At 35.6% G+C, this 23406-nt stretch overlaps 1 protein-coding gene and 1 long non-coding RNA gene across 2 annotated transcripts in view; both read left to right on the top strand.

Moving 5' to 3' along the window:
* The window catches only part of COL5A2 (collagen type V alpha 2 chain), a 128246-nt gene that overhangs the window by 52080 nt on the left and 52760 nt on the right, over positions 1-23406 (top strand). Inside the window, exons 2-6 of the mRNA XM_006209993.4 lie at positions 11303-11527; positions 12236-12249; positions 15945-15977; positions 17527-17559; positions 18913-18966. Of these exons, the coding sequence (XP_006210055.1) occupies positions 11303-11527; positions 12236-12249; positions 15945-15977; positions 17527-17559; positions 18913-18966 (359 nt within the window). The remainder of the gene's footprint in view (positions 1-11302; positions 11528-12235; positions 12250-15944; positions 15978-17526; positions 17560-18912; positions 18967-23406) is intronic.
* Positions 7102-10512, top strand: LOC140696427 (uncharacterized). Its single transcript, XR_012072747.1, has 2 exons — positions 7102-8096; positions 8679-10512. It is a non-coding gene; the product is annotated as an uncharacterized lncRNA (long non-coding RNA).

Genomic DNA, 23406 nt, shown 5'->3' with positions numbered 1-23406 from the left:
TCAATAAACATTTATTGGACATGTTCTATGTGTCATGTTCCACATTCACAATACAGAGAGAAATTAAATGTTTTCACCCTCAAGAAATGTATAGCCTGGTAGAGTTTACAGGTAAACAAACAAATAAGTTTGATAGACTGTGGCAGGTATTTTGCCGGGTGTGTGGACAAGATACGATCAGAGCACAGAGGAGAGTGACCAAACTGCGTGTGGGAAAGGGGGAAGTCATGAAAAGCTTCCTAGAGGAAGAGGCATCACTCTTCACCAAGAATTCACATCACCTCTTTTTTCTGTAAATGGAACCATTCCCTTCCGATGTGACATGTTTTCCCTCCTCTCCATGCCTCTTTTATGTGGTTCCTGCTCCCATCCCAGGCACAGTCTTCCTTACCACCTCAAATATGTTGCATTTTTCAAGACCTACTTTAGACCCCACTTCTGTTCACCCCTCCACAGATAATTTCACCTCATAGTGATCCCAACTTTTCAGATTTCTTATACATAATTCCTCAGACATAGTATCTTATATAAATGATGTTCTACTTTGACCTATTGTGGTCATTGGAGAAATAACTGGACAGAAGATAATTTATATTTAGTCTTTAGGAAATATTTGTTAAAAGCGTGATTTTATAACCGTCCTTTTTAGTACCTCAACTAATAGCTCTTCTAGAGTAGCTTGTGTATCTTTTCGTCTTTTCCTCTCTTCCCTTTGTATCTCTCTGGCATGAGATACGGTGAAACGTAGAGTGGACTCTTGATAAATACTTATGTAATCTATGAAAATAGATATGAATGGATTTGCTGAGTATAAAACAAGTGAACTTCTGGCTCAGATACTTGATACCTTATTTCTCACTGTGTTCTAAATTATGAACTGGCATCCATTGGATGAAACTTGCTGTCTTTCAAGCTAACTGTTATACAACCCAACAGTTTTCGACTTCCTAAAATGTCAGGGTAGTATAACCTTGAATTCTGTATCGAAATTTGAAGAATGGTATTTAAATTCGGCTTTGTTAAATGTCCAAATGGCTGTAGCACTAGATCAGGAAAAACACATTTATAGTTGACCGCAGTGTTGCCAGGCTTAGTCATGGATGGACACTGATTCCTCCCGTGTCGCTCTGCACCGCTGTCCTGGCTGCTGCACTGTTGGTCAGCTCCACCCCCAGATGAGCCGCACCCCTATGCCCTGCTATGGCACCCACCTGTGGAGGCACCAGAAGGCTTAGAAACAAGGGTACAGTTGTTTCACCCTCAGGCAAGAGAATAGATGCCAAAGAAATGAAAATAAGAAGTAATGAGTGAGAGGAAGTGCCTGAGCTCCTTCAAATCCATCCCGGCCAGTTGGCAGAAAGAAGGCATTCGTTCCCAGTTACCAGCAATGTGCCAGGAGTGCTTAGAACTGAATTTTTGGAAGAAAACATTTTGGATCATAGTTTTAGCAGCTAAAAAAAGACCTTAAAAAGTATTAAATTAGAAAGGAAGTAAGGATATTACAGATCTCTTGTCTTCTCTGACCTCCAGCCTAGGTGGAGTGCCCTTCCGAATAAGTATTTCCACGAGAAGCTGGGTTTACCTTGCTTTATACTTCAAGAACTGTGTTCCCTAACTAGTCTGTGAGCTTCTTGAGGATGGATGGGGAGGAATCCGTTACCTTACTTCTGTATTCTCAATGCTTAGCAAAGTAACAGATAGATAATAAATATTTGTTAAATAAATAAACCCCTATATTATCAAAATGCATACATTATGTTATTTTGATGTTTGGTTCAAGAGTAAGTTCATTTACTTTATAATTTAAAACCACTCTTAATGCCAAATCTGTTAGAAGACTAAAACATCAAAGAAGCTTGCAAACCATGCAAGGGGGCTGCTGTACTGGGGGTGCTCATTGGGTGGTGTGAATTTGTGGGTTTCCATTCTTTCACTGATATGCATTCAGACTGTTCTGGAGTTTGAAATACACATTCTTACTAAATATGACACTGAAGGACAGTCAATAGGTGATCGTTTCCTCTTAAATTAATGCCATTTGGAATTCTGTATTCCTCTCACTCCTAGCTTATTTGAAGTCTGCCTTCATAAACATAACTTTTTTTCCCCCCAAATGATTGAAGGATGTTTTTGTTTGGGATTCTAGAAAGTCCTCAGTTTGATGTTCCTGAGAATTAGTTCCAGTTAATTAAAATAAATAGCATTAGGCAGAGACCTCTCAAAACACAAAGGAAGTTTTCCAGGATAAGAACCAATAATTCAAAAGGGCCCAGGATTCATATTGGTTAATGAGAAACCAGAATTAAGTTGATAAAAATTTCAGTGTGTATGTGAATTTTCCAAAGTGAACTACTGAAATACACATTTGTATAAACCTATTTTTTCTCCTACAAGAAAGTTTCTTACCTTTTGCAGCTTCTATATGTTTTGATTGTTTTTGGCAAGGAAGCTGGACTCCAAATGTCTCATCTCATGATCTAAGTGTGCTGGTTAAGTAGTCAATGTACTAATTAAGTGTTCAATTCTTGTACTAGTTAAGTAGTCAATGAAATTTTCTGTATAAATAAATATTGACTAAATTGACTAAATAACGCCTCCATTCCTTTTTCCAGATTGACTAATTTATTTGGATTAACTTTCAGCAGCAATTTAAGGCCAGTTTATTTGTGATATCTGGTATATTTCATTTCATCTAAAAATGAAGGCTTGTATTTTGCCCTTTCCTATACATTCATAAGTAGAGAAACTGAGGCTTACTTTTTTTTGTCACTAAAGTAAATAACCTAGTTAATCTCTTTTTTGTCCAACCAGTATAAATTTTATACTCCACAGGTTAGCAAATGTTCTGCATTCTTCTCCTTTGATCTCAACACCTGCTGACCAATGCATTAGTTCAAAATAAATGTTCCATAGCTATTTGGGATTGAACAAATAATTAAAAGTTTTTCTGAAAACTCTAAATCATCCTACAGATATTTTAAGAAAATAATATGTTCTTTCCTTTATAGATATTTTCTTCATAGTGGCCATGTTTTAAGAAATAAAAATATAGATTAAACAATAATGATAAAATTTGGAATTTAAACAAAACTAAAAGGAATTGAATAATTAATAATTTTAAACTTTGTAAATTCTAATAAAATTTGCCTGTGTTCACATTTCCTCTACATAAGGGTGTTTCAATTCACTCTCCACTCATTTACTTATTAAGGAAAATAACTTCTCAGAAGCACATGGCTTTACAGGTCAAAATCTTGGATTCCATTTTTTGTATTTTTCTTACTAAACCATAGGTTAGTGAAATATCGCTCATTTAGTTCTGTATTTTGCTAAAGAAACTTGCAAATCTTCCTTCTCGATGCAGTAAAGGTATATGGGGGAAGAAAATGATCGTCTTGGTGGCTGGTCTTTTCAGCCTCCTTCCCCTCTCCCTCCCCCACCCCTCTCCCGCTTTCTGTCCCTCTTTCTCTTTCTCTTCTCCTCCTCCTCTATCTTTGGTTTTCTTGTTTATTGTTCTCCCTGCAAGCACAGAAACTTCCCAATGAATAACTTTGTTGTACATCTAGAAAATTATTAATATAACTTCCCAATAAAGGCAACAGATTCTTTCTACTCCCAAATATTACTGGGGCATTTGTCTGCGGTTGAGGTTCGATGCATATTGAGTCTCGACCTTAAATATGGTGGCTTCTGTACAATCATTAATGTGCATTATAGAAGGTAAGCTGCACATGAAGATAAATAGATTTGTATTTTGAAGTAATGGTTTTAGTGTTTTTATTTAAAAAGGCTATTATCCAATCTGGAAGTATTTGATAGGGGAATGCCACAAAGAAGGGTACAATCCATTTTCATTTCTGCTCTTCGGAGAAATCACCTTATAATTTTAATAGCTACAAAGTAGACATAAATTAAGTCTAGGTAGGTCAGGACAAAATTGGGTTGCTATGGGTATTAAAGGTCAAGTCTTTAAATATACCCAGGTGGATAAACTTAGAAATTATGCCTTCAGGCACTAGTGCGCCCCACTACTTCCTGAAGTGAGCCCCAGAGAGAGTAGTGCATAGAGGGCTCCTTCAGGTCCTCTTTAGACACTTCAAAATATTTTAGATCCTTGGTAGGAAGATGAATGGGATCAAAGAGCCATTGAGAACTGTGGAATGTTTAGATCATTGTAAAAGGAAGTTCAGCTTGGTCAGGGTGAGGGCAGTGAATAAAGAATAAGTCAATAAAGAATGAATTAGAAGGAATAAACTGACTACAGCGATGTCTAGATTTTTCTCTTGAAGCCTTAATATTCTTCTGCATCAGGAAAGACAGGAAAAGAAAGCAAAATGCCTCTGCAAAGACATCATAAGATAGAGAGTTAAACTGATACTAAAAATGTCTTATCATATACAACATTTGATTTTATACTCATTTAAATATCCCATACTAAATATCCTCTTATAATATAACAACACTTTTTTTGTTAAACAATGAATTAAAATGTATGTTATTTTTAGGATATAATATCGGAAATAAGTAACATTAATACACTATATTCCTACAGTGCCAGGTATTTTAAATTCCTGTAGGTATGGCTTGTATTTGAATAGCAGCAAAATTACTGCTTCTCTAAAAATTGCATAAGAAGCCCAGGATCAAAGCAAATAATTTCATATGCAGTATGGTCTAGATCTCTTTCTTGTACTCTTACAATTTGCTCCTTTTTATGTACTATAGAGTATTATAAAACAATTCCACCATCTAAAGCAACTAACACAAACAACTAATATTCAACAAATTAATTCAACAAGTATTTATTGAACATCTACTATGATCTGACTACTATTCATCAGGATATATCAGTGGGCAAGCCAGAATAAATTGTATCTATTCTTTTAAAGCTATAGTTCTATCATCAGGAAACAAAACAACAGACATAAATACAATAATATAGTAGGTTCAAAAGTGCTAAGTACTGCATTAAAAGAAAATTGGTGGATGGAGAGTGACATGGGTGCGTGTGTGCGGTAATTTTCAATTGGTTGTAATGCGGTCAGAGTAGGCTTCATGGAGAAGATAACATTTGAGCTAAGGCTTGAAGGAAATGATGGAAATCTGAAATGTGGGTACTATCTATTGCTCAGAATTTGTTACTTACTTAATTTGTCTCCAGACTATATGAAAGCCATGATATTACCTATTTGAAAGAGAAACAGCCAAGCACATTTTTGGTTCTCTTCTTTATTTCAAGCAATGTCATGTTGGGGAGAGATTAAATAGACAGACTTCATTCAGAACAATTTAAAGCCTTTCATGCATTTAGGTGGACAGACACATTGGGCATAGCACAGATTGTACTTAATTATTCACTGAGGATTACTATTTAAGAATAGGACTATGGTTTGCTATAGAAATTACTACCGAAATTTCTAGTGTATTCAATATAAAGCAGGCCCAGTTCCCTTTGTGATGTTTTTATAGCTATTCAATAGTTTGAGCCATGAGTCTGGAAAAAAAAAATCTATGTCAAATGCATTAGCAGACTGAAAGTTGCTTTTCCAGACAAAACTGTAGATGAGCATTTCATGTGCTTTATGTGTAGTTTTAGTTTCACATTTTGGCCACAATCATTTAGATTTCCCAATGATACATGGAAAGAAACTGAAGTAGTACCTAATAGAAAAGATTTTCCTTTTTATTTTTTCCATTTTAAGTAAAGTAAAAACAGCAGTTTTACTAGTTAACTGAAAAAGCCTTTGCATCTGAGATTGAGAAACGTTTTATGGTTGTATTGAAGAAACTACCACTTTTGCATTAGTGTATCTACTCTCATTTTATCGGTATGCTTCACTGACATAATGTGTATGAGTTGTCTTCTTTTTACTTTTTCAAATCTCAAGATACATTTTCAAAATTAATTGTTATTGTATTTGTTCAGAATATAAAATATGATTGTCCTAATGGAACAAAAATTTAACTCAACTCAAATAATCATTGAATGGCTACCCTTGTTTGGATGGTACAATAAAAGAGAAAGGGCACACAAAAAAGTAATATTTTGAATAACCATCCTGAAAAGAGATTTAAATTGGGGGGGGGGGTGGGCACATACTGGAAAGTGAAATTCTGTAAGTGGATTGAAGAAACAAAAGATGCCAAACTTCACAGGCCTGCCCCATACTCACCTCCCACCCACCCTCTCACAGACCTTGAGGCTGAGGTGGAAGAATATTGTCAAAGTATGAAACAGGCCCCCTCAGCTATCCCTGGTGGTTTCATATGTGTCTAATTTTTCAAACGTTGGGGATAAGATAAGGAAAGAGAAATGAGGAATATGGAATTGTTGGCATTTCGTCGGAAGAGTCTAAGGGAAGAACTGAGTACTCTAACCTCTATCTCTCCCTCATGATGATAAACAGTGCCTGAGAGCAGAAGGAAGGGAGGGATTTCCTTGGAAGATTCTCTGGAACTGAGTCCAGCAGCTGGGGCGATGCTGTGCATTGGTAAAGGCAGCAGCTGTGGTTTGGTCCAGAGCGGCCAGTGGGGCTGTTCTGTTGCTGCTTCCCTTGTCCCATATGACATTCTCATGAGGCCACCAGCTGACTGTGCCACAATTCTAGCTCTTCAAACACTTTTACAGTTAGAGAAACTTGAAATAATGTTTACCTAGACCTTCACAACCCCAGAAGGGACCAAGACCAGCTAGGTCAGGAAGGCTGAAGCATTGCTATAATTTTTTAAAAAATTTTTTCAAAATAGGAGCTGCTATGACTGACCCAGTTGTCTTCCTTTCTGGCCCCACAGAGGTCTAGATGTCAGGGACACACTTAGCAAGAACCACCAAGTGACCCATTTCCCTTTCATCCAAAATAGGGGTCCTAAGTGCATATCCCCTCTGGGAAGTTTAGGAAAGGAGGAAAGGAAGCATCATGTGCTATGTTTTTAATAAGTACATCAATGAACTAGTCCTCCCTTCCTTCCTTCACTCACACGTTCATCTACACAGCAAATACACTTATGAAAGACTCATTACATGACATTGGATGTGAAAGTTACTGAGATGAACACATATCTGGCTCCTAAGGAGCTCACTACAGTCCAGTGAGAGAAAATGATCTGAATGAACACTTGTCTGAATAAGAGATTTAAAATTGTTGTGATATGTGAGCACATTATTTCTGCAAGGAAGAACTTTAGCTAACATCTAGGGAATGTCTAGCATAGATTTAGGGACTTCTATTTCATATATTTTTCAAAATCCTTAGGTAGACTCCAAAGTTTAATATTACAAATAGAATCGGGGGTAGGGTATAGCTCAGTGGTAGAGTGCTTGCTTAGCATGTATGAGGTCCTGGGTTCAATCCCCGGTACCTCCATTAAAAATAAATAAATAAAAATTTTAAAAACAACAACAACAAATAGAACCACATCTCTCCTGGGTAGTCAAAGTTATCAATATGGCCATTTCTTTGCAGACTTTTTTGCACAAATACGATTATATAAAGGAATGTAGACCTAGGGTGCGGCCCATAGTTGTCAAGCAGAAGTTCTGATGGCTGAGTTTATAATTGTCTGTTATAATAAGATGGTGGATTTGGTCTGCCATCTAGTGATTAAGAACTGAATTCTTAAAACTAAGTTTAAAAGCACATAAGTTTTATGAGGAGACAAATCTATGAGGTTATATGAGAAACACAGGACAACTGAGTTATTCTCAAACAAAACGTGGTCAGATAAAAATACATCTCTTCTCTATAAGATACTGGTGCCAAGATGTTTGTGGTAATGACTTTGCAGTGGATTAGTTCAATTTGTTGGAACATTTGGTAAGGGTAAAAGAATTCTGTAGCTTGGAAGACAAAATTTTTGGAAGTTACAACACCATGGAGGATTATAAAATAATGATAATACTATTAGATATCTATGAGTCCTCTTCAACTGTAGGAAAGTTAAAGAAACGTAAGTAGGAAAAATACAGGTGTCACACTATTTTGGTTTTGGAATTCTTTTTCAGATTTTACAAGAAATAATTTTTAAAGTTCCAGGACTTTGAAAAAGCTTAACGTCAGCTTGCATTAATTGTATGATTTTCAGAGGGAAATCTGGAGGTCAGTATTGAATTGCTCAGAATGTCACAAGAAAATTCCTTTTTAGTTTTCTTAAATAATATTATCATTCATGGAATAATTATGTCATGACAGCTTCACTGCAAATTGGCTGCAATTTTGCCTTCTATTTTGCTTTTCTTTTTGTTTGAATAAACATTGATGTAGAAAACAGAAGGGACAGTCTAATCATAAGGTGTACAACTACCATGTACAAACCTGAGAACTGTCTAAGACACCCGGTGTTTTCTACCCACTGTTTCTTTGCACACGTCTTTCATTCAGACATGAACAATGAGAGTTCACTGAGTTTTTGTGCCTTCTGTGATGTGCATGGATTCTTGTGCGGGGGAAGGGAAAGCAGGGTTTAGCAGCGAATGTGGTTTTTCATCTCCTTGCCATTTAAAAGCATTCCAGCTAACTGTCCACATCATCTTAAATTTAATTATAAATTCTCATGGGGAAAAGGACCAGTGATGACTCAGAGTATAAAACTAACTTTTAACATTGTCATTTAAAGCAAAGTAATATAGTGGCCCACTTCTTTGCCCCTTGGATTGAGGTTATGCTGTCTTAAATTTTCAGGAAGAAACTGACCTTCTGTGAATTAACTGAGAGAATGTGTCTTTTTATTGGAACCCTGAAGGAGCCACAGAGAACAGGATAACTCACCTCTGAAGAGTCTCTCATAGATTTTAATGATATTTAATCGATAACATTATTACATGTCATCTTGTTTTTGTTTGTTTTCATATTCTCTACTACCACATGTCCAATTGTTCATCGGTGAAGTTGAGGTCTACTTCACAATGATAGCATATAGTTTTGAGAATAGACTACATATACTTTCAGTATTTTGCACATGCAGTACTTGGCATATACCCACTTAACTCTCAGTAAATACATGGGAAAACTTCTGCCTCCCAGGGTGTGGGAAGGGAGAATCAAGCTAATTGAACTTACGGTATATCTCATTTTCAGTCAGTGGTGTTTAGTGCTTGTGACTGGATATTTCCTTTCAATCATAAAACAAAGTTATTCTTTATTTACCTAATGAAATAGTTTGATGGACTATGGAGGTACCTCCATTTCTATATAGGTTGTGTTTGGTGGAAACATTCACCGTGGAACTACGTTGTCTGAAAGTGATTTTTCACCTAAAAGTAGCACTGCTTATTTGATGTACAAATGTCTTATTTTTTTCAAAATAGTCCTGCAGAAAAGCATATTAAAGCAGGGTATTTATTTTCTTCTTGGTTTAAAATACCTATAGTTACTAGATACACAGAGCCAATATTGTCTTATTGATTAGTTGTTTATTATGTGATAAACATCTTTTGATGAAGATGAAACCAGTTATAAACTTCATGCTCTTCTTATGAATAGCATGGAATTCAGGATGTGGTGTCATGCTCTGAAAGCAATTTTCCATTTACCAAATATCTGTGATGAAAGACTATGTGTAGCAAAGTATTCCATAGGGCAGTGAGAGAAGGTTAACCAAGAAGAACTTTCCAAAGTTAGTAAGATGGGTATTTGAACTGATGTCTTTATTCTAAACTGAAGTCATTTTCATCTGTAGTTCTGTATTATCATTTGACTATATCTATTCTGATAAATATGTAAGTATTTATAAATAGAAATAGAAATAACTTGATGTCATAAACTAATTGTGAATGCATTTTGTAATTTTTAGTTTTATTTTTGTAAAGTACAAAGTTAATGCTAGTGCAGTTGAATGAGTGAACCATAATTTAGATTCATTCATTTATTCGTATCCATCCATTGAACAAGTATTTGTTGAATGTTGGCTCTATGCAAGGTGTGGTGTCAAGCTTTAGAAATACCATGATGAACAAGACACATTAATTCTTACCTTAATGTAATTTATTGTCTAGTGTTGAAAATAAGAAAATAAGCAAGTAAAAATAAGTAAATTAATACTAATTGTGACTTTTTTTTGAAGGCAGTGATTTTTGCCTAGCTGTTTCATTTTAGAAACTGTTTAATTACCTTGCATATACAAAACATGAATAAATAGAATGGATGAATGAATGAGTTTTTTCAAGAGTTCCGTGAAATGTATCAATTGGGTAAAGGAAGTCTGCTTTTATAGGATGGTCAGAGAATTGTGGGGACAGGCGCCAATTAAGCAAACAGTAATAGTCAGCCTGAGATGAGAGAAGGAAAGGTAGTGCCAGGCAAAGGGATCAAGTTGAACAAGGACTGGGAGGGAGGCCTTTGGGCTTTAAAAAGGAACTTTGATTTAAGTCATTGGAAAGCTCCTGAAGGAATTAAGCAAGGATTATATGATCCACGTCATGTTTTGAAATACTACAGTTTGTTTCTTAAGAATTACAAAGTTAAAGATGTAATGTGTGTTTATTTTATAGTAAATGTATAATAGAATTACTATTACCATTTGTGTAAATGTGTGTATATTCTTTTCCAACATATTTTGCATTAAATTTTCATCTAAACGTGAAAAAGCATTTGGCAGATATTATGTAATAGCTGACCATATTGTTTTGGTCATGGCTTTCCTTAATCACTTTTGATGCAAAGATAATTAATGCATTGCCTGTATAAACTTTGCATTTCCATTGCAGTTTAGAAAGCACCTTTAGTTTAGGATGTTTAATGGAAATCCACTCCGTGAAATGGGTCACTGTTACTTCTTTTTAATCTTAATATTTAAAATTAATTTAAATTTTTCTTCATGGTACTTGAATACATACTGTCTTCTGTTGTTGTGAGATTTACTAATCAAAAGCTTCTAATCAGTTGAAAGTCACAGAGTTTACCAAACGCTGAAATGATGTGTTCTCTTCAGAACCATTCTCTTTTCCTCCTTTTCAAATGATTTATTTTTATCCCTCAAACATAATCTTACCATGTTTGGCTATTTGTACCTTCAAAAATGATTTTGTAAGGCATTCCCTGATTAAGTACACTTACTTTGGATCACTTCTTTTTCTTCCTCTGTCACATTAGAATATAGGTATTATAATAATTTAATTGTGAATTACATGATCTGTCTTTAAATACCAAATGAAGTAAGTTCTTCTGTGTTTTGCCTCGTTAGGTTACCGCTTAGCTGAGTTTTTCAGAACCCACAAGATGACTCACCTTCTTAAATATTTCCCAGATTCTGAAATTTCAAATTACTAACCTCCTTTTTTTTCTTCTTCTTTTTCTTCTTATTCTAGAAGGATATGGTGAAGAAATAGCCTGCACTCAGAATGGTCAGATGTACTTAAACAGGGACATTTGGAAACCTGCCCCTTGCCAGATCTGTGTCTGTGACAATGGTGCCATTCTTTGTGACAAGATACAGTGCCAGGATGTGCTTGAATGTGCCGACCCCATAACTCCCCCTGGGGAATGCTGTCCTGTCTGCCCACATACAGCTGGAGGTGGCAATACCAATTTTGGTAAGAATGCTTAGGGCCAACTCAGAATTGGTCCAATGATTCATCTTTATAGTTGCAGTGTTTTTTGCTCTCAGAATTCAGCAACCCAGAAGAATAATTAAGCCAATATTCAGGCTTTGGGGTTAATAATTGCACTCACCCACTTTATCTAACAGTAATAAAAATAAAGTTATTTCCCATCTTAACAAAAACCAGGGGATTCTTGGCTGCATTTTGAGTGGTTATGTCTCATTTGAGAATTCCTTGTACCACTTAAGATGGTCATTTATTACCCTATCCATGCTGAGTACCTAAAAGTTTAATGTTAATTTTACCTGGTTCACTAAAACACCTAAATGTAAACTTGTTTCTCTTATATGTAAATTTCTTACATATGTATTCAAATACATAGTCTATGATAAACACAGACACTTTTCCCTCCCTACAAAAGTTTTAGAAACCAATAATCTATATCATTCTTCTCTCCAGGCAATCCATTCCATTCGCTTGTCTTTCTTAGCCAACAGAATTTTCCAAAGGGATGTATTATTTTGCCTCTTATGAAAATATTGATCAAAAAAAACTTTTGAATTTTACCTACTGGTGAAAGGGAAAGCTGTTTAAGTTAAATTCTGATTCTACAAAAAAAATTATTGAAAATAAATATTTAGGAGATTCTCAATAACCATTTCTGCATAAAATAACATATTTATTCTTTTCTTTTTATAGGTAGAGGAAGAAAGGTAAGTTTTACTTTGCATAGTTTCATTTTTGTAAATTTTTTTATTCTAAAGCTATCCATATAGGACTGTACTCTGAAGTGTGTGAAAGCCCTTTGTGGAGAATAGAGTACTTTACAAACATATATATATAAGCACAGTTTAGTTACTTTGATTATAGATCACAGATGCCTTTCTTTTATTCACTTTGTTAATTTTTGTTTATAGATGTTTCTTCCAGGGAGTTATGAATCCCTTAGGGATTAAGACTGTGTTGTTTTAACCTTTGTATTGCTTGAATTTATCACAGCGCTTAGTATTATACCTCACACATATTAGAAATGCAGCAAGTGTCTAATTGAAGAAAATAAAGGAGGAAGGGAGGGAGGGAAGGATGGAGAATATCAATTCTACTGCAGTGGAGTTGTGGCCCCTCTCTTGTTGATTGGGAAGTAAAGATTCAATGAAAAGAATTAATTGAATACTTCGCTAATCACACATCACCTCCCTTCCTTTTCCCTTCTCCACAATCAAGGAGCCCAAAATCTAATCCCAGAGACAAGCCTTACACTCAAGAGGGCAATATTGGAGTATGGCCATGACCTTGCTACAGCTGGCCAGTTTAGCTACTTGTCATCTGGATATGGTAATTCCATTCAGTGAAGAGAGTTCCATTCCCTTGGAAGTGCTCCCAGTTTTCTGGTTAAGTTGAAAACTATGGCATTTGCATCAGTCTTATCTTATGGGATGGGCATAGGAATCAAGAATGGAAATGAGCAGTCATCCCAAACTTCATGGCAGATATTAGACAGATTACCAGCAAATCTATATTCTTTGCCTTTGCATGGAATGAAACAGTCAACTGATAATCAGATAAAGCAAGGCTGCACCCTCATGGTAGATGAAAGTGATGTTATCAAGGGGAGATCCTGGTCACCCTCACACTTTCTGGTTCAGAGGGCAATACCATAAACTTGTCTTATTTGAAATAAGTATCAGTGAAGCTGTTTAGAGTTGAATATATGTCAAAGGAGAAGGACCACAAATGCCAGCTCACATTTAATTTACATCTGAAAGCTAGAAAAAAAAATGGAAACTTAAAACTTTGAGGATAAGCCTCAAACATACTAAATAGATGTGTGGATAGGTGGGTAGATAGATAAACAATCTGTGAAACAAAAAAAGAACTGACAGACAGAACTGCCCTGAAATGATCAATTTAATTTGGTTAGTAATCAGTCAATTTACTGAGGGACAACTCTCAAGCTACGTCATTTAGTTTACTGCCTTTTTCCAAAGGTGGTAGGGGACAGCTGGGAGAAAGACACACTCAAAGCAGCTGCCGATGCACCTCCCCCCTCGGTGTGTGCTACTGTCTGCATGGCTTCGTCACGTATATCACGCATCATCAGGAATATGAGAGCAGAGTAATATTACACACTTTGTGCTTGATTTATATAATATTTATTTTTATTTATAATTTATTCATTCATTCGTGTTAACCCCAAATAATTACTGAGCCTTTGTTATAACCCTGTATGAGGCAAACGATACAGATGATGTGATGCTGGGAAAAATGTTGTTACTGCCTCTGTGGTAACGGCGTCCTATAAAAGTGATGAGGCATGTCCACATAGCAGTAAGTGATGAGTAACAGATGAGAAGCAAAATTAAACTGTAATTCTTATCTGAATCTGAGTACTTGAATTTTATGTTTCCCAGTGGGTATGAAAATCAAAGTGCCTATGAACAAAAGAGACAAATATTTACATTTATGGCTTATTTCCAAAATAAGTATCATGGAATCATTAGATAAATTTATTATCAGAAATGGATAATGGAACATTTCATCACATATCATGTATCGTGGAACAACAGGTGAATTTTTCTAACTTGGAGGAAATAATTTCTCCTCCCTTTTTACTTGTTTTTGTAAGACTTACTCCAAAGAGGGACATTTTCTTCAGCATCATTCTCATAAAGTCCTTTATTTATTGGACACAGAATTATATACCCTTTCTGAACAATTCAAATTCTTTAATATTTCAGAGAAAGCTCTTATAGCTCTTAAAATGTTAATTTTTATTAGTTTCATGTTAAAAACGGAGAGATCTGGTCCAAAAGTCAGCAGAGGTGGGGATGCAGGGATAAGCCTGTTCTACTTTGCTGCCCATGTGTGTCGATCCTTTCTTCCTCTGGTCTTTCTGTAGGTGGTTTCCAGCCTCTTGTGTGCTACCTTGAAACAGCCTCCTGCTTCTGTAGAATCATTTCCAATACTTCTGAATTCTCAGTTTATTTCTGACTTCCTTAGTATTAGCTGCCTCAGCTTTAGAATCAGCAAGTACGATCAGGATATTGCTCTGTCATTGAGTCCACCATTAATACTATCAAGATTGTAAAATAATTTTTAAGTGAAAACAAAGTCTAAGAGTAAAATACTGAGGCATTGATTAGGTGGACCACGCTTAGATACATGATGGAAAACGAATAATCCCAGAATGCTGACAGAGGTTATCTCCTGGGTATTGAGTATGATATTTAGTTTATCTCTCTGTTTCTCCTATTTTCAAAATTCCCTGTTATGAACTCATATTATTTTTACAGAAGAATGGTATATATGAAAGGAGAAATGAAGTAAAATAGAAGTCATTACTCTTGCTTTTTCTATAGTTTGGATATACTCCTTAATGTTGTCATTCTCCGTAAATGCCTAGGAAAAAGCATTTTTTCATAGTACATTAATGGAAACTGATACATTAATTAATTTATTGAGCACTCTGTGTGCTCAACTGAGAATGTAAAGTAGACATAATCATGACCTTGGGGAGACCAAAATCTATTGGAAGACAAATCCTGAAATAAACAGTGCATATAAATATGTGATAAAATAGAGGTATATAAAGATGCAATTCATCCAATATTATTTAAACTATATACTTGGCACCATGCCATGAGAATGCCATTTTTGATAATCTGAAGTTCTAAGATTCAAACGAAATTCCATCTATATCTGATATGTTAGCTACATCTATTATAAGAGCAAATTAAAATGCTTGACTTTATTTCCTCTAAGTAAGTGTAGTTTCTTGTGTTATTTTTAATTTTTCTCTTAAATTAATATTTTTTCTAGATTTCTCTCCGATATTGAGAATTACCTGAGTAATATTATTATATCGTCTCTTTTCTTTCTTTTTTTTATTAAGATGACCACACACCTTTTGTTACTTCTTAGATTCTTCCACGAGTTTTAAAAAAGGGTAGCAGGTGTTTCAGGAATGACATCTGATAAGTTACTAAGAACTAGGTGCTATTTAATGTGAGTGTGAAAATTCAAATATATCCACATTTCTGGATTTCCCTCTGTGTTTTCAGTCTTTGGGTAGGTTTTCCTATGGTGCTTTGACTTTACATTTTTTCATCACAAGCATTTCTTGATCTGGTCGATTCTCTGGGTTTGATTGCTTTAAAAACTGAAGGGGAACGACTACACATTTCACACATTTCTTTTCTGTTTCATGCCTTTCAGATAAGTAGTCTTTTTTTCATGAATAATGTCTGACTAAGTATTCTAAAGATTGATTGTTAACTTTGTTCTCACTTTATATTTTTACGTTTCTTACATAGAAATTTCCAGTGTTTACATGGAATATTCTAATACGACATGTTAATGCTCAACAAGTTATGATGTTTTGCTAATTGAATTTTTTTTTGTTTTATAGGGACAAAAAGGAGAACCAGGACTAGTGCCTGTAGTAAGTATATATATATTGTTTTCAGGTATCTTTGGTAAACTTAGTTATACCATTGTTGTGTATCATTGCTTATATACATACTCTCAAAAAAAGGGGAAATTAGTTACCTCATAACCAAATTTTTGGTATAAAACAAACAAATCACAATATATCAATTCTTTATTTAATACAGTATTTCAAGCTTATTTTTCACAATATTCCTGACTTTTATTGTCCCATGACTAAAAGTATAAATCAGGGTTTTAAAAAATTAAATATACTGTATGTGGATATAAAGATATAGTTAAGAGGTATATTATTATAGTATAAATAGCCATGTAATCCAGATAGAAAGGCATGATTTAACGTGACACACTTCTGGAAATATATTCTGCCATTATGCTGATTCAGATTCCACATTGTATAAGAGTTCAGAGTTATTTAGACTTGTGGATAGACCACTCAGCCATAAAAACCGACAACATAATGCCATTTGCAGCAACATGGATGCTCCTGGAGAATGTCATTCTAAGTGAAGTAAGCCAGAAAGAGAAAGAAAAATACCATATGAGATCGCTCATATGTGGAATCTAAAAAACAAAAACAAACAAACAAAAACAAAGCGTAAATACAGGACAGAAATAGACTCACAGACAGAGAATAGACTTGTGGTTACCAGGGGGGTGGAGGGTGGGAAGGGATAGACTGGGATTTCAAAATTGCAGAATAGATAAACAAGATTACACTGTATAGCACAGGGAAATATACACAAAATGTTATGATAACTCAGAGAAAAAAATGTGACAATGAGTGTGTATATGTCCATGAATGACTGAAAAATTGTGCTGAACACTGGAATTTGACACAACATTGTAAAATGATTATAAATCAATAAAAAATGTTAAAAAAAAGAGTTACTTAGACTTGTGGATAATCAAAAAGTATATGATTAAATGGGATGACAGTTCTTCAACCACCACTCTCCTAGATTTTAAAGGAGTCATCATTCTGTCAAGACTAAAGTACACGTGTGTTGATTTTTGGCAATATTTGCATTTTTGCTTGGCCTTTAAATTAGCTTGTTTTTAACAAAGATTACCTAAAAGATAAGTTATTCATATTGTTTTATTTCATTAAAAACACTTCCTATGTCTTAGGTGCTGTTTTAAGCGTTTTCCAAATAGTTGTTTGTCTTCACAGCTCTGAGAGGGAGGTAATTTCATAATCATTATCATCATTTCTTAGAAGAGAAACCTCAAGCATAGAGAGGATAATGAATTAGTCCAAAGTTGTACAACTGCTAAGGGATAGAGGTAGGACTTGAACCCAGGTCTCCTGGCTTCAGAATTGGTGCTCTTGATCACTATACCAGTACAGTCTTCTATATTAGAGTTTAAATTAGATAATGTCTTAGCTTCGTAGGCAAGGAGGAAATGGGCATCAATTGTCAGCATCCATTTGTTCTAAAAAATTCACTGGGACACTTGTTATTCTTATCTGTTTGACTATTGAGTTTTCTAAAACTCTTTAGAAACTTCCATCTTTACAGATTATCTTGTTTATCGTTTAGGTAACAGGAATACGTGGACGTCCAGGACCGGCAGTAAGTAGTTTCCTCCAGTATTCTTGGTACTGCTAAGTTCTTTGAGATAGCGAAAACCTTTACAGATATATCTATGAAAAGACAATAGAATATAAAACAATGATGCTTGGTTTCTTAAAACATTTTGTTTTGAAGCTTCAAATTCACGCATTCCTTTGCAGCAATGAGTGAAACTGACGAACCCTATTTAGATTAACTTTACTCATTGAAATTAGGGCTTACTAGTCTGTTGTTTGACAGTGAGTAAGGGTAGACTACTTACTGCTACTACTAAAGAAACAAACTGTTAATTTCATCTGTTAATAAAATTAAATCATATGTTGCAGTAGAATTCAAGAAATTGTCCATCAAAATAGCATATTTCTGTTTTAACATTAAAAAAAACTACTGATCTCAGGTTTGGATTAGCAGGTGTATTCACAGATATCTATAGATGGGTAACACCCACACCCACATGCACACACACAACTCCTGTAAACTTTAAAGTACATTAAACCAACATAAGTAAAATACTAATACACTGTAACAGACCTGCTCCAGTCCTTCTGAAGCTTTTGCTTTTCAGCAATACTCTATGTTGGATTGACTAAATGATGCACAACCTACTTTTCATGACTCAACTGAAACTCTCTTTTGAAAAGAAATAAAATTCTCCTGGCAACGGCCATTTTCCAGAGAAAAAAAAAGTTAGTTTAAGATACGAGCACAAAATGCCACTTTTGAAATACAATAATCATTTGTTATTTTAAGGGAGAAATAACTGCAATTACCATTTGGAAAATTCTCAGTGGGTTTTAAATATATAGTGGAGATGATGCAACATTCTAAATCAAGTTCAAAAAAAGATGCTGGATACTGAAGGTACATAAAGCAGTAGTGAAATAAGAGGCTTTTCTTTCCATTGCTTTCATAAGCAACTTGAATAGTGATGAAGAGTTTGGGCTAGCATGTACCATTATGGATTCATACATTCCCCCAGAAAATTGAAAATTTGGAGTTTGTACAACTATGTAGTTCTCAAAATCCAAGTTGTAAATTTTTATGTCTGAAACAAGACAGCAAAAACAGTGCTTACAAATTTACAGTTATTGTTCAAACTAATATATACAGCTCACTGGGCTCCACGTTGTTGCAATGTTATACTTCTTCACAAGCCTTAAAGCTTCAGTGCTAAAATAAACAGTCTTAGCATGCACACAGAGCTTTTATATTTCCTATAGTCTTCAACTGAAATAAACTGAAAAAGAAGGGTGATACTCCTGTTTTCCGATTTTCTTATATCAAGTAAACCTTTAAAACAAACATATCTGAAGTATACAGTTTTGCAAGCATAACTATCATTTTCTGTTTTAGGGACCTCCAGGATCACAAGGACCGAGAGGAGAGAGAGGCCCGAAAGGAAAACCTGTAAGTTGGCAGTGGAGTTCCCTTGTACTGCGTACCGAGTGAGCCTGTCTCCACCACGTTCCCCAGACGCAGCACAGAGCCATTGACACCGGTCCTTTCCCACTTCTATTAAACATGACATCGAATTCATGTCATGAAGTGCTTGAGCACTGATCCTGATTAAGAGTAAAGCATCACATACTAAGACTTACCTATTATCTTTTTAGATAACACAGATACTTCTTTGTCCTTTTAAGAGGTCAAATTAAAATAAAGTAGAATCTAAGGAAGCATAATGAGTACCTCATGTTGTTTTCAGAAGTTGTAACTCATGAGTAAACAATGCCAAGAATGTGTTGTTGAGATAAAACACTCAAGTTCTGTGATCTGTGGTTGCTACAGGAATAACTAAATTGGATAAAGGAAAAAATTATTGGAGGACGAAATTTGCTTTCAAGTGGTTGTATAGTGAATTTATTTCCCAAGTAACACTGCCTTTTTCACTGAGCAGCTGCTGCAGTGAAATAATCAAAGGAATAATTTTAAACATCAGCAAATTCATTGTCAAAGGCAACACCTTTAAATTTAAAAAATCAACTCTGTATTCTTAAGATGTGAGGTTATTATATATGCCAAATGTTTCCTCTTATTGCCAAGTCCTGTATAGCAATTATTTCCTTTTTTTAAATCTCACCCTCAAAAACTAATGTCTTTTATATACTAAATACCTAGATTAATTTGCATATAGCTTTCATTATCCCATATTTCGATCAGAGAGATTTATGCTGTTTCATTCTGTCTAATGATTGCTACTAAGATTGAACTCTTTATGGATTTTTAACCTTCCAAATATGTATTTATCCATATCTAAATGGGAAAAACAGATGAGCAAGGAGGCAACAAACAACCTTAAATATATAAGTAAGGAAAAAACATAATTTAGATCATGTCACTGGGAACTCTTGCTGTTGGTTTCAACTTTGATGCATACTATTTTTTGCTTTCACACATTTCACCAAGTATAGCTTGTTGCCAGTGCTTTTTCCAAACTGTACACGGAGTTATGGAAAGTATTTTCAGGCATGCAGGTAAATGACAGTGGCCCCAAGGAAGTAGGGCATAGCCACGTAGGCGGGCAGCAAAGGTGTTCCAATTACCTCATGTCCCATTCTTCACTGCTGTTCTGCTGAGCTGCCTCCCAGTGCTGGTGGCTTAAACACTATTGGTAGCTCTTCAGATGTCTGTCCAGGGTCTAGGATGTCAGAGATAGATGGATGATGACTTCACTTGGGTGGAGGGTATGTGGTCATGCAGAACAAATACTGTGTGTCTATGCCCAGAATATTTGGTAAAACTGAGTCCTAAGTCCAGGTGGAAATTGCTCTGGAAATAGTGCTTGGACTTCCAGAATTTCTTGTTAGAATTCAGCGAATCTACTCCTCTCCTCTTACTCTTCCCTTCCCTTCCTTTCTCTCTCCTCTCTCCTCTCCTCTTCTCTCCTCCCCTACCGTCTGCACCCCTACCCTTCCCATCTCTCTCCTCTCCTCTCCTTTGTTCTCTTCTCAACTTAGTATGTGATATGCTCCATTTCCTAACTTGGTTAAGCCTGAGACAATCAGTGTGAAGTGTGTGTGAGTGTGTGTGTGTGTGTGTGTGTGAAAAAGAGTGAAGAGTAGTTATTTGTTTGGAATTGAGCAAGACAGTCCTGGCAGATACCCAAGTAGAAAATCTGTTCATCTCTTAATCCTGATAAGCAGTGATGTGATGGTAAGTATTTAATAACTGACTTATTAAAAAAAAAAAGCCTGTAGCTTTTGCTTATTTCCCTCGTGTAAATACTCCCACCACCATGGCTGTTTTCAAGATACTGGCACGATGTCATAAAACACTGACAGGTAGACTATTATGCCTCAGGTCCCAAGACTTGCAGGAGATGCTTACCTAGACAAAAGCTGTGGCTGGCACAATATAGGATGATACTGCCATTTTCTCCCTTTACTTCCGTTACCATCAAACACTACAGAAAGCTCACAGAGTAGAGCACAATTTCTCAACCTTAACACCACTGATATTTGGGGCCAGATAATTCCTTATACATTGTAGGATGTTTGTAGCATTCCTGATTTCTACCCAGTAGATGCTAGTAGCAGCACCTGCCCCCTCCCTCATCCAATTGTGACAAATAAAAATGTCCCTTGATTTTGCTGAATTGTCCCTTGGCAGTGGGGGAGGAGGGGGCATATTGCGTAAGACTGAGAACTACTGCTATAGAGATACCCTCATGAAGCCCTCACTACTAGCCAATGAGCATCATGACTGTCTCTCATCACATCCTTAGTTTTAAGTGTATTGCTCTGGTAATTTCAGAGTGACAGACTAGCAACCTGTCAGGAGATGGACAGGCAATGGTGTGCTGAGTTCTAATTGCACATGACACTTAACCTCTCTAGGTCTGTTTCCTCATCTGTAAAATGGGGAATATACCAGATATATCAGTTCTTACCAAATCTAACTTTTCATAATGTGTGTGTGTGTGTGTGTGTGTGTGATATTACTAACCATCAGTGAATGACGTTCTTGACAGTTTGGGGGTTATTATTATTCCTTTCTGCTTGTGAATGTTTAAAGGTCGCCACCTAGTGGCAGTCTACAAGTACTTTTTATTGTAGATTGCTGCCTGAGATCCTGGGGCATGGAAGGGAATGATTATAAATAGAACACTTATGTTAATATAAAATTTAGGTGATTCAGCTCACTTGGAAATATGAAAAATATATTTTAATTTATTCTAAAGTTATAATTTTTGTTTAAAATAGTTATCAGCAAAAAATGTGCATGTATTATAATATTTTTCTTATTTTCACTTGTAATCTTGCTTATTATGTTCATTTAATTTTGGATAATTTTCACAAGTTTTTATTAATTTTAATCTCAATTTGTATAAAAGTAAATCATGTAGGCTTTTTAGAGGAGATACCATGGAGGTACAGACTGCATCAGGAAGTTGATGAAAAAGTGGGCACTTGAAACATGATTATTAATCATAGAAGGTTGGAGAAAGGACATGAGCTTTTGAGGATTAATATTGCCCAAACTTCTCTCTGTTCCCACTGACACTAAATGTAGGTTTTTGGTTTTGTTTTTGGAAGTCTCTTTGAGAGCAGAGAGAATATTTTAGCTCATTTTTTGTATTAAAAATACCTGGTTATCAGTTAGCAATTTCACACTTTAAAAACACATTAAGAGTTTTCCACACAAGGCTTTGTGAGTAGGTCAGACTACTGCGTTTCCTAGGCCACTCTTTGACTTCGTTGAAGCTTCTTTGACTATTATACTCACTTAGCGTATTTTTCTTGATCCCTGCTTCTAATTAGTAAAATTATATTGAGTTTTGAATTCTCTGGTCCTTTCTTTCCTTTTAAAGTCTGTTAAGAACCTCCAGGGCTAAAAAGCCAGAAAGTACTTAACAAGACTTGTGGGAATGATGAGGTTAGGGGACGGAGCATTTCCAGGACTGGGGACGTGGCTGTTCCCCAAGCCGCCTTCAGAATGTGGGTTAGGAGGAGGGTGGAGTTTGGCCGCCACAGCTCATTGCTCACTTCCCTGAGAACTAGACTTGGCTGAGTCCCTACGCCTTTCCCTCTGTGTCTCATTGGTCTAGTCTACCTTTGGGAGTGGTAAGGAAAATAAGGGTGCCAGACTTGAAGTACTAGAGAAGAGGACTGAAATGTGAAAATGCAATAAGTATATACCAGGTATCTACTCTGAGCCAGGGACTATGTAAAGCATTAAAAAATTAGCAAGATGAAAAAAAAAACCCAATCAAGGATCCTTCACATTTTTTTTTAAGTGGGAGGTTAAGCAGGCACATACATAGTTAATTAATCTAAGCCAGACAAGTGAATTTAAAAATTGTTGATCAAATACCCTTGAACAGCAAAACTCAACCAAATAAGGAAGCTTATTCTAAAATACTGATGAACAGAATATAATCTTATAATTATTCCAAGAAGGCTGATTACCGGGGATTTAACACATCAAGAATAACATTCTTACCCACAGTATACCATGTCCCAGTGGTGGGGGCTGTGACCAGTACTGAAATCCATGGTGTTGGCAGAGCTGATGCAATTACTGTCAGTGGCTGGATTGCTATTTTTTTAAGATTTACTTTTTAAAGGGAAGTTTTAGGTTCACATCAAAATTAAGAGTAAAATATAGAGTTCTCATATACCCTCTACCCCCATACATGCATAGCCTTCCCCATTATCAACATCCTCCATCAGAGTCCATAGCTTACCTTAGGGTTCCCTTCCCTCTTGGGGTTGTACATTCTATGGGTTTGAGCAAGTGTATAATGACCTGTATCTACTCTTATAGTACCATGAGGGTATTTTCACTGCCCTAAAAATCTTCTGTGCTCTGTCTATTCATCCCCACCCCAACCTGAACCTCTGGCAA

This window comes from Vicugna pacos, chromosome 5, assembly GCF_048564905.1.
Source record: "Vicugna pacos chromosome 5, VicPac4, whole genome shotgun sequence".
In the NCBI taxonomy this organism is placed as follows: Eukaryota; Metazoa; Chordata; class Mammalia; order Artiodactyla; family Camelidae; genus Vicugna; species Vicugna pacos.
The sequence above is the reverse complement of the archived record's forward strand: the minus strand, read 5'-3'. Positions and strand labels throughout refer to the sequence as shown.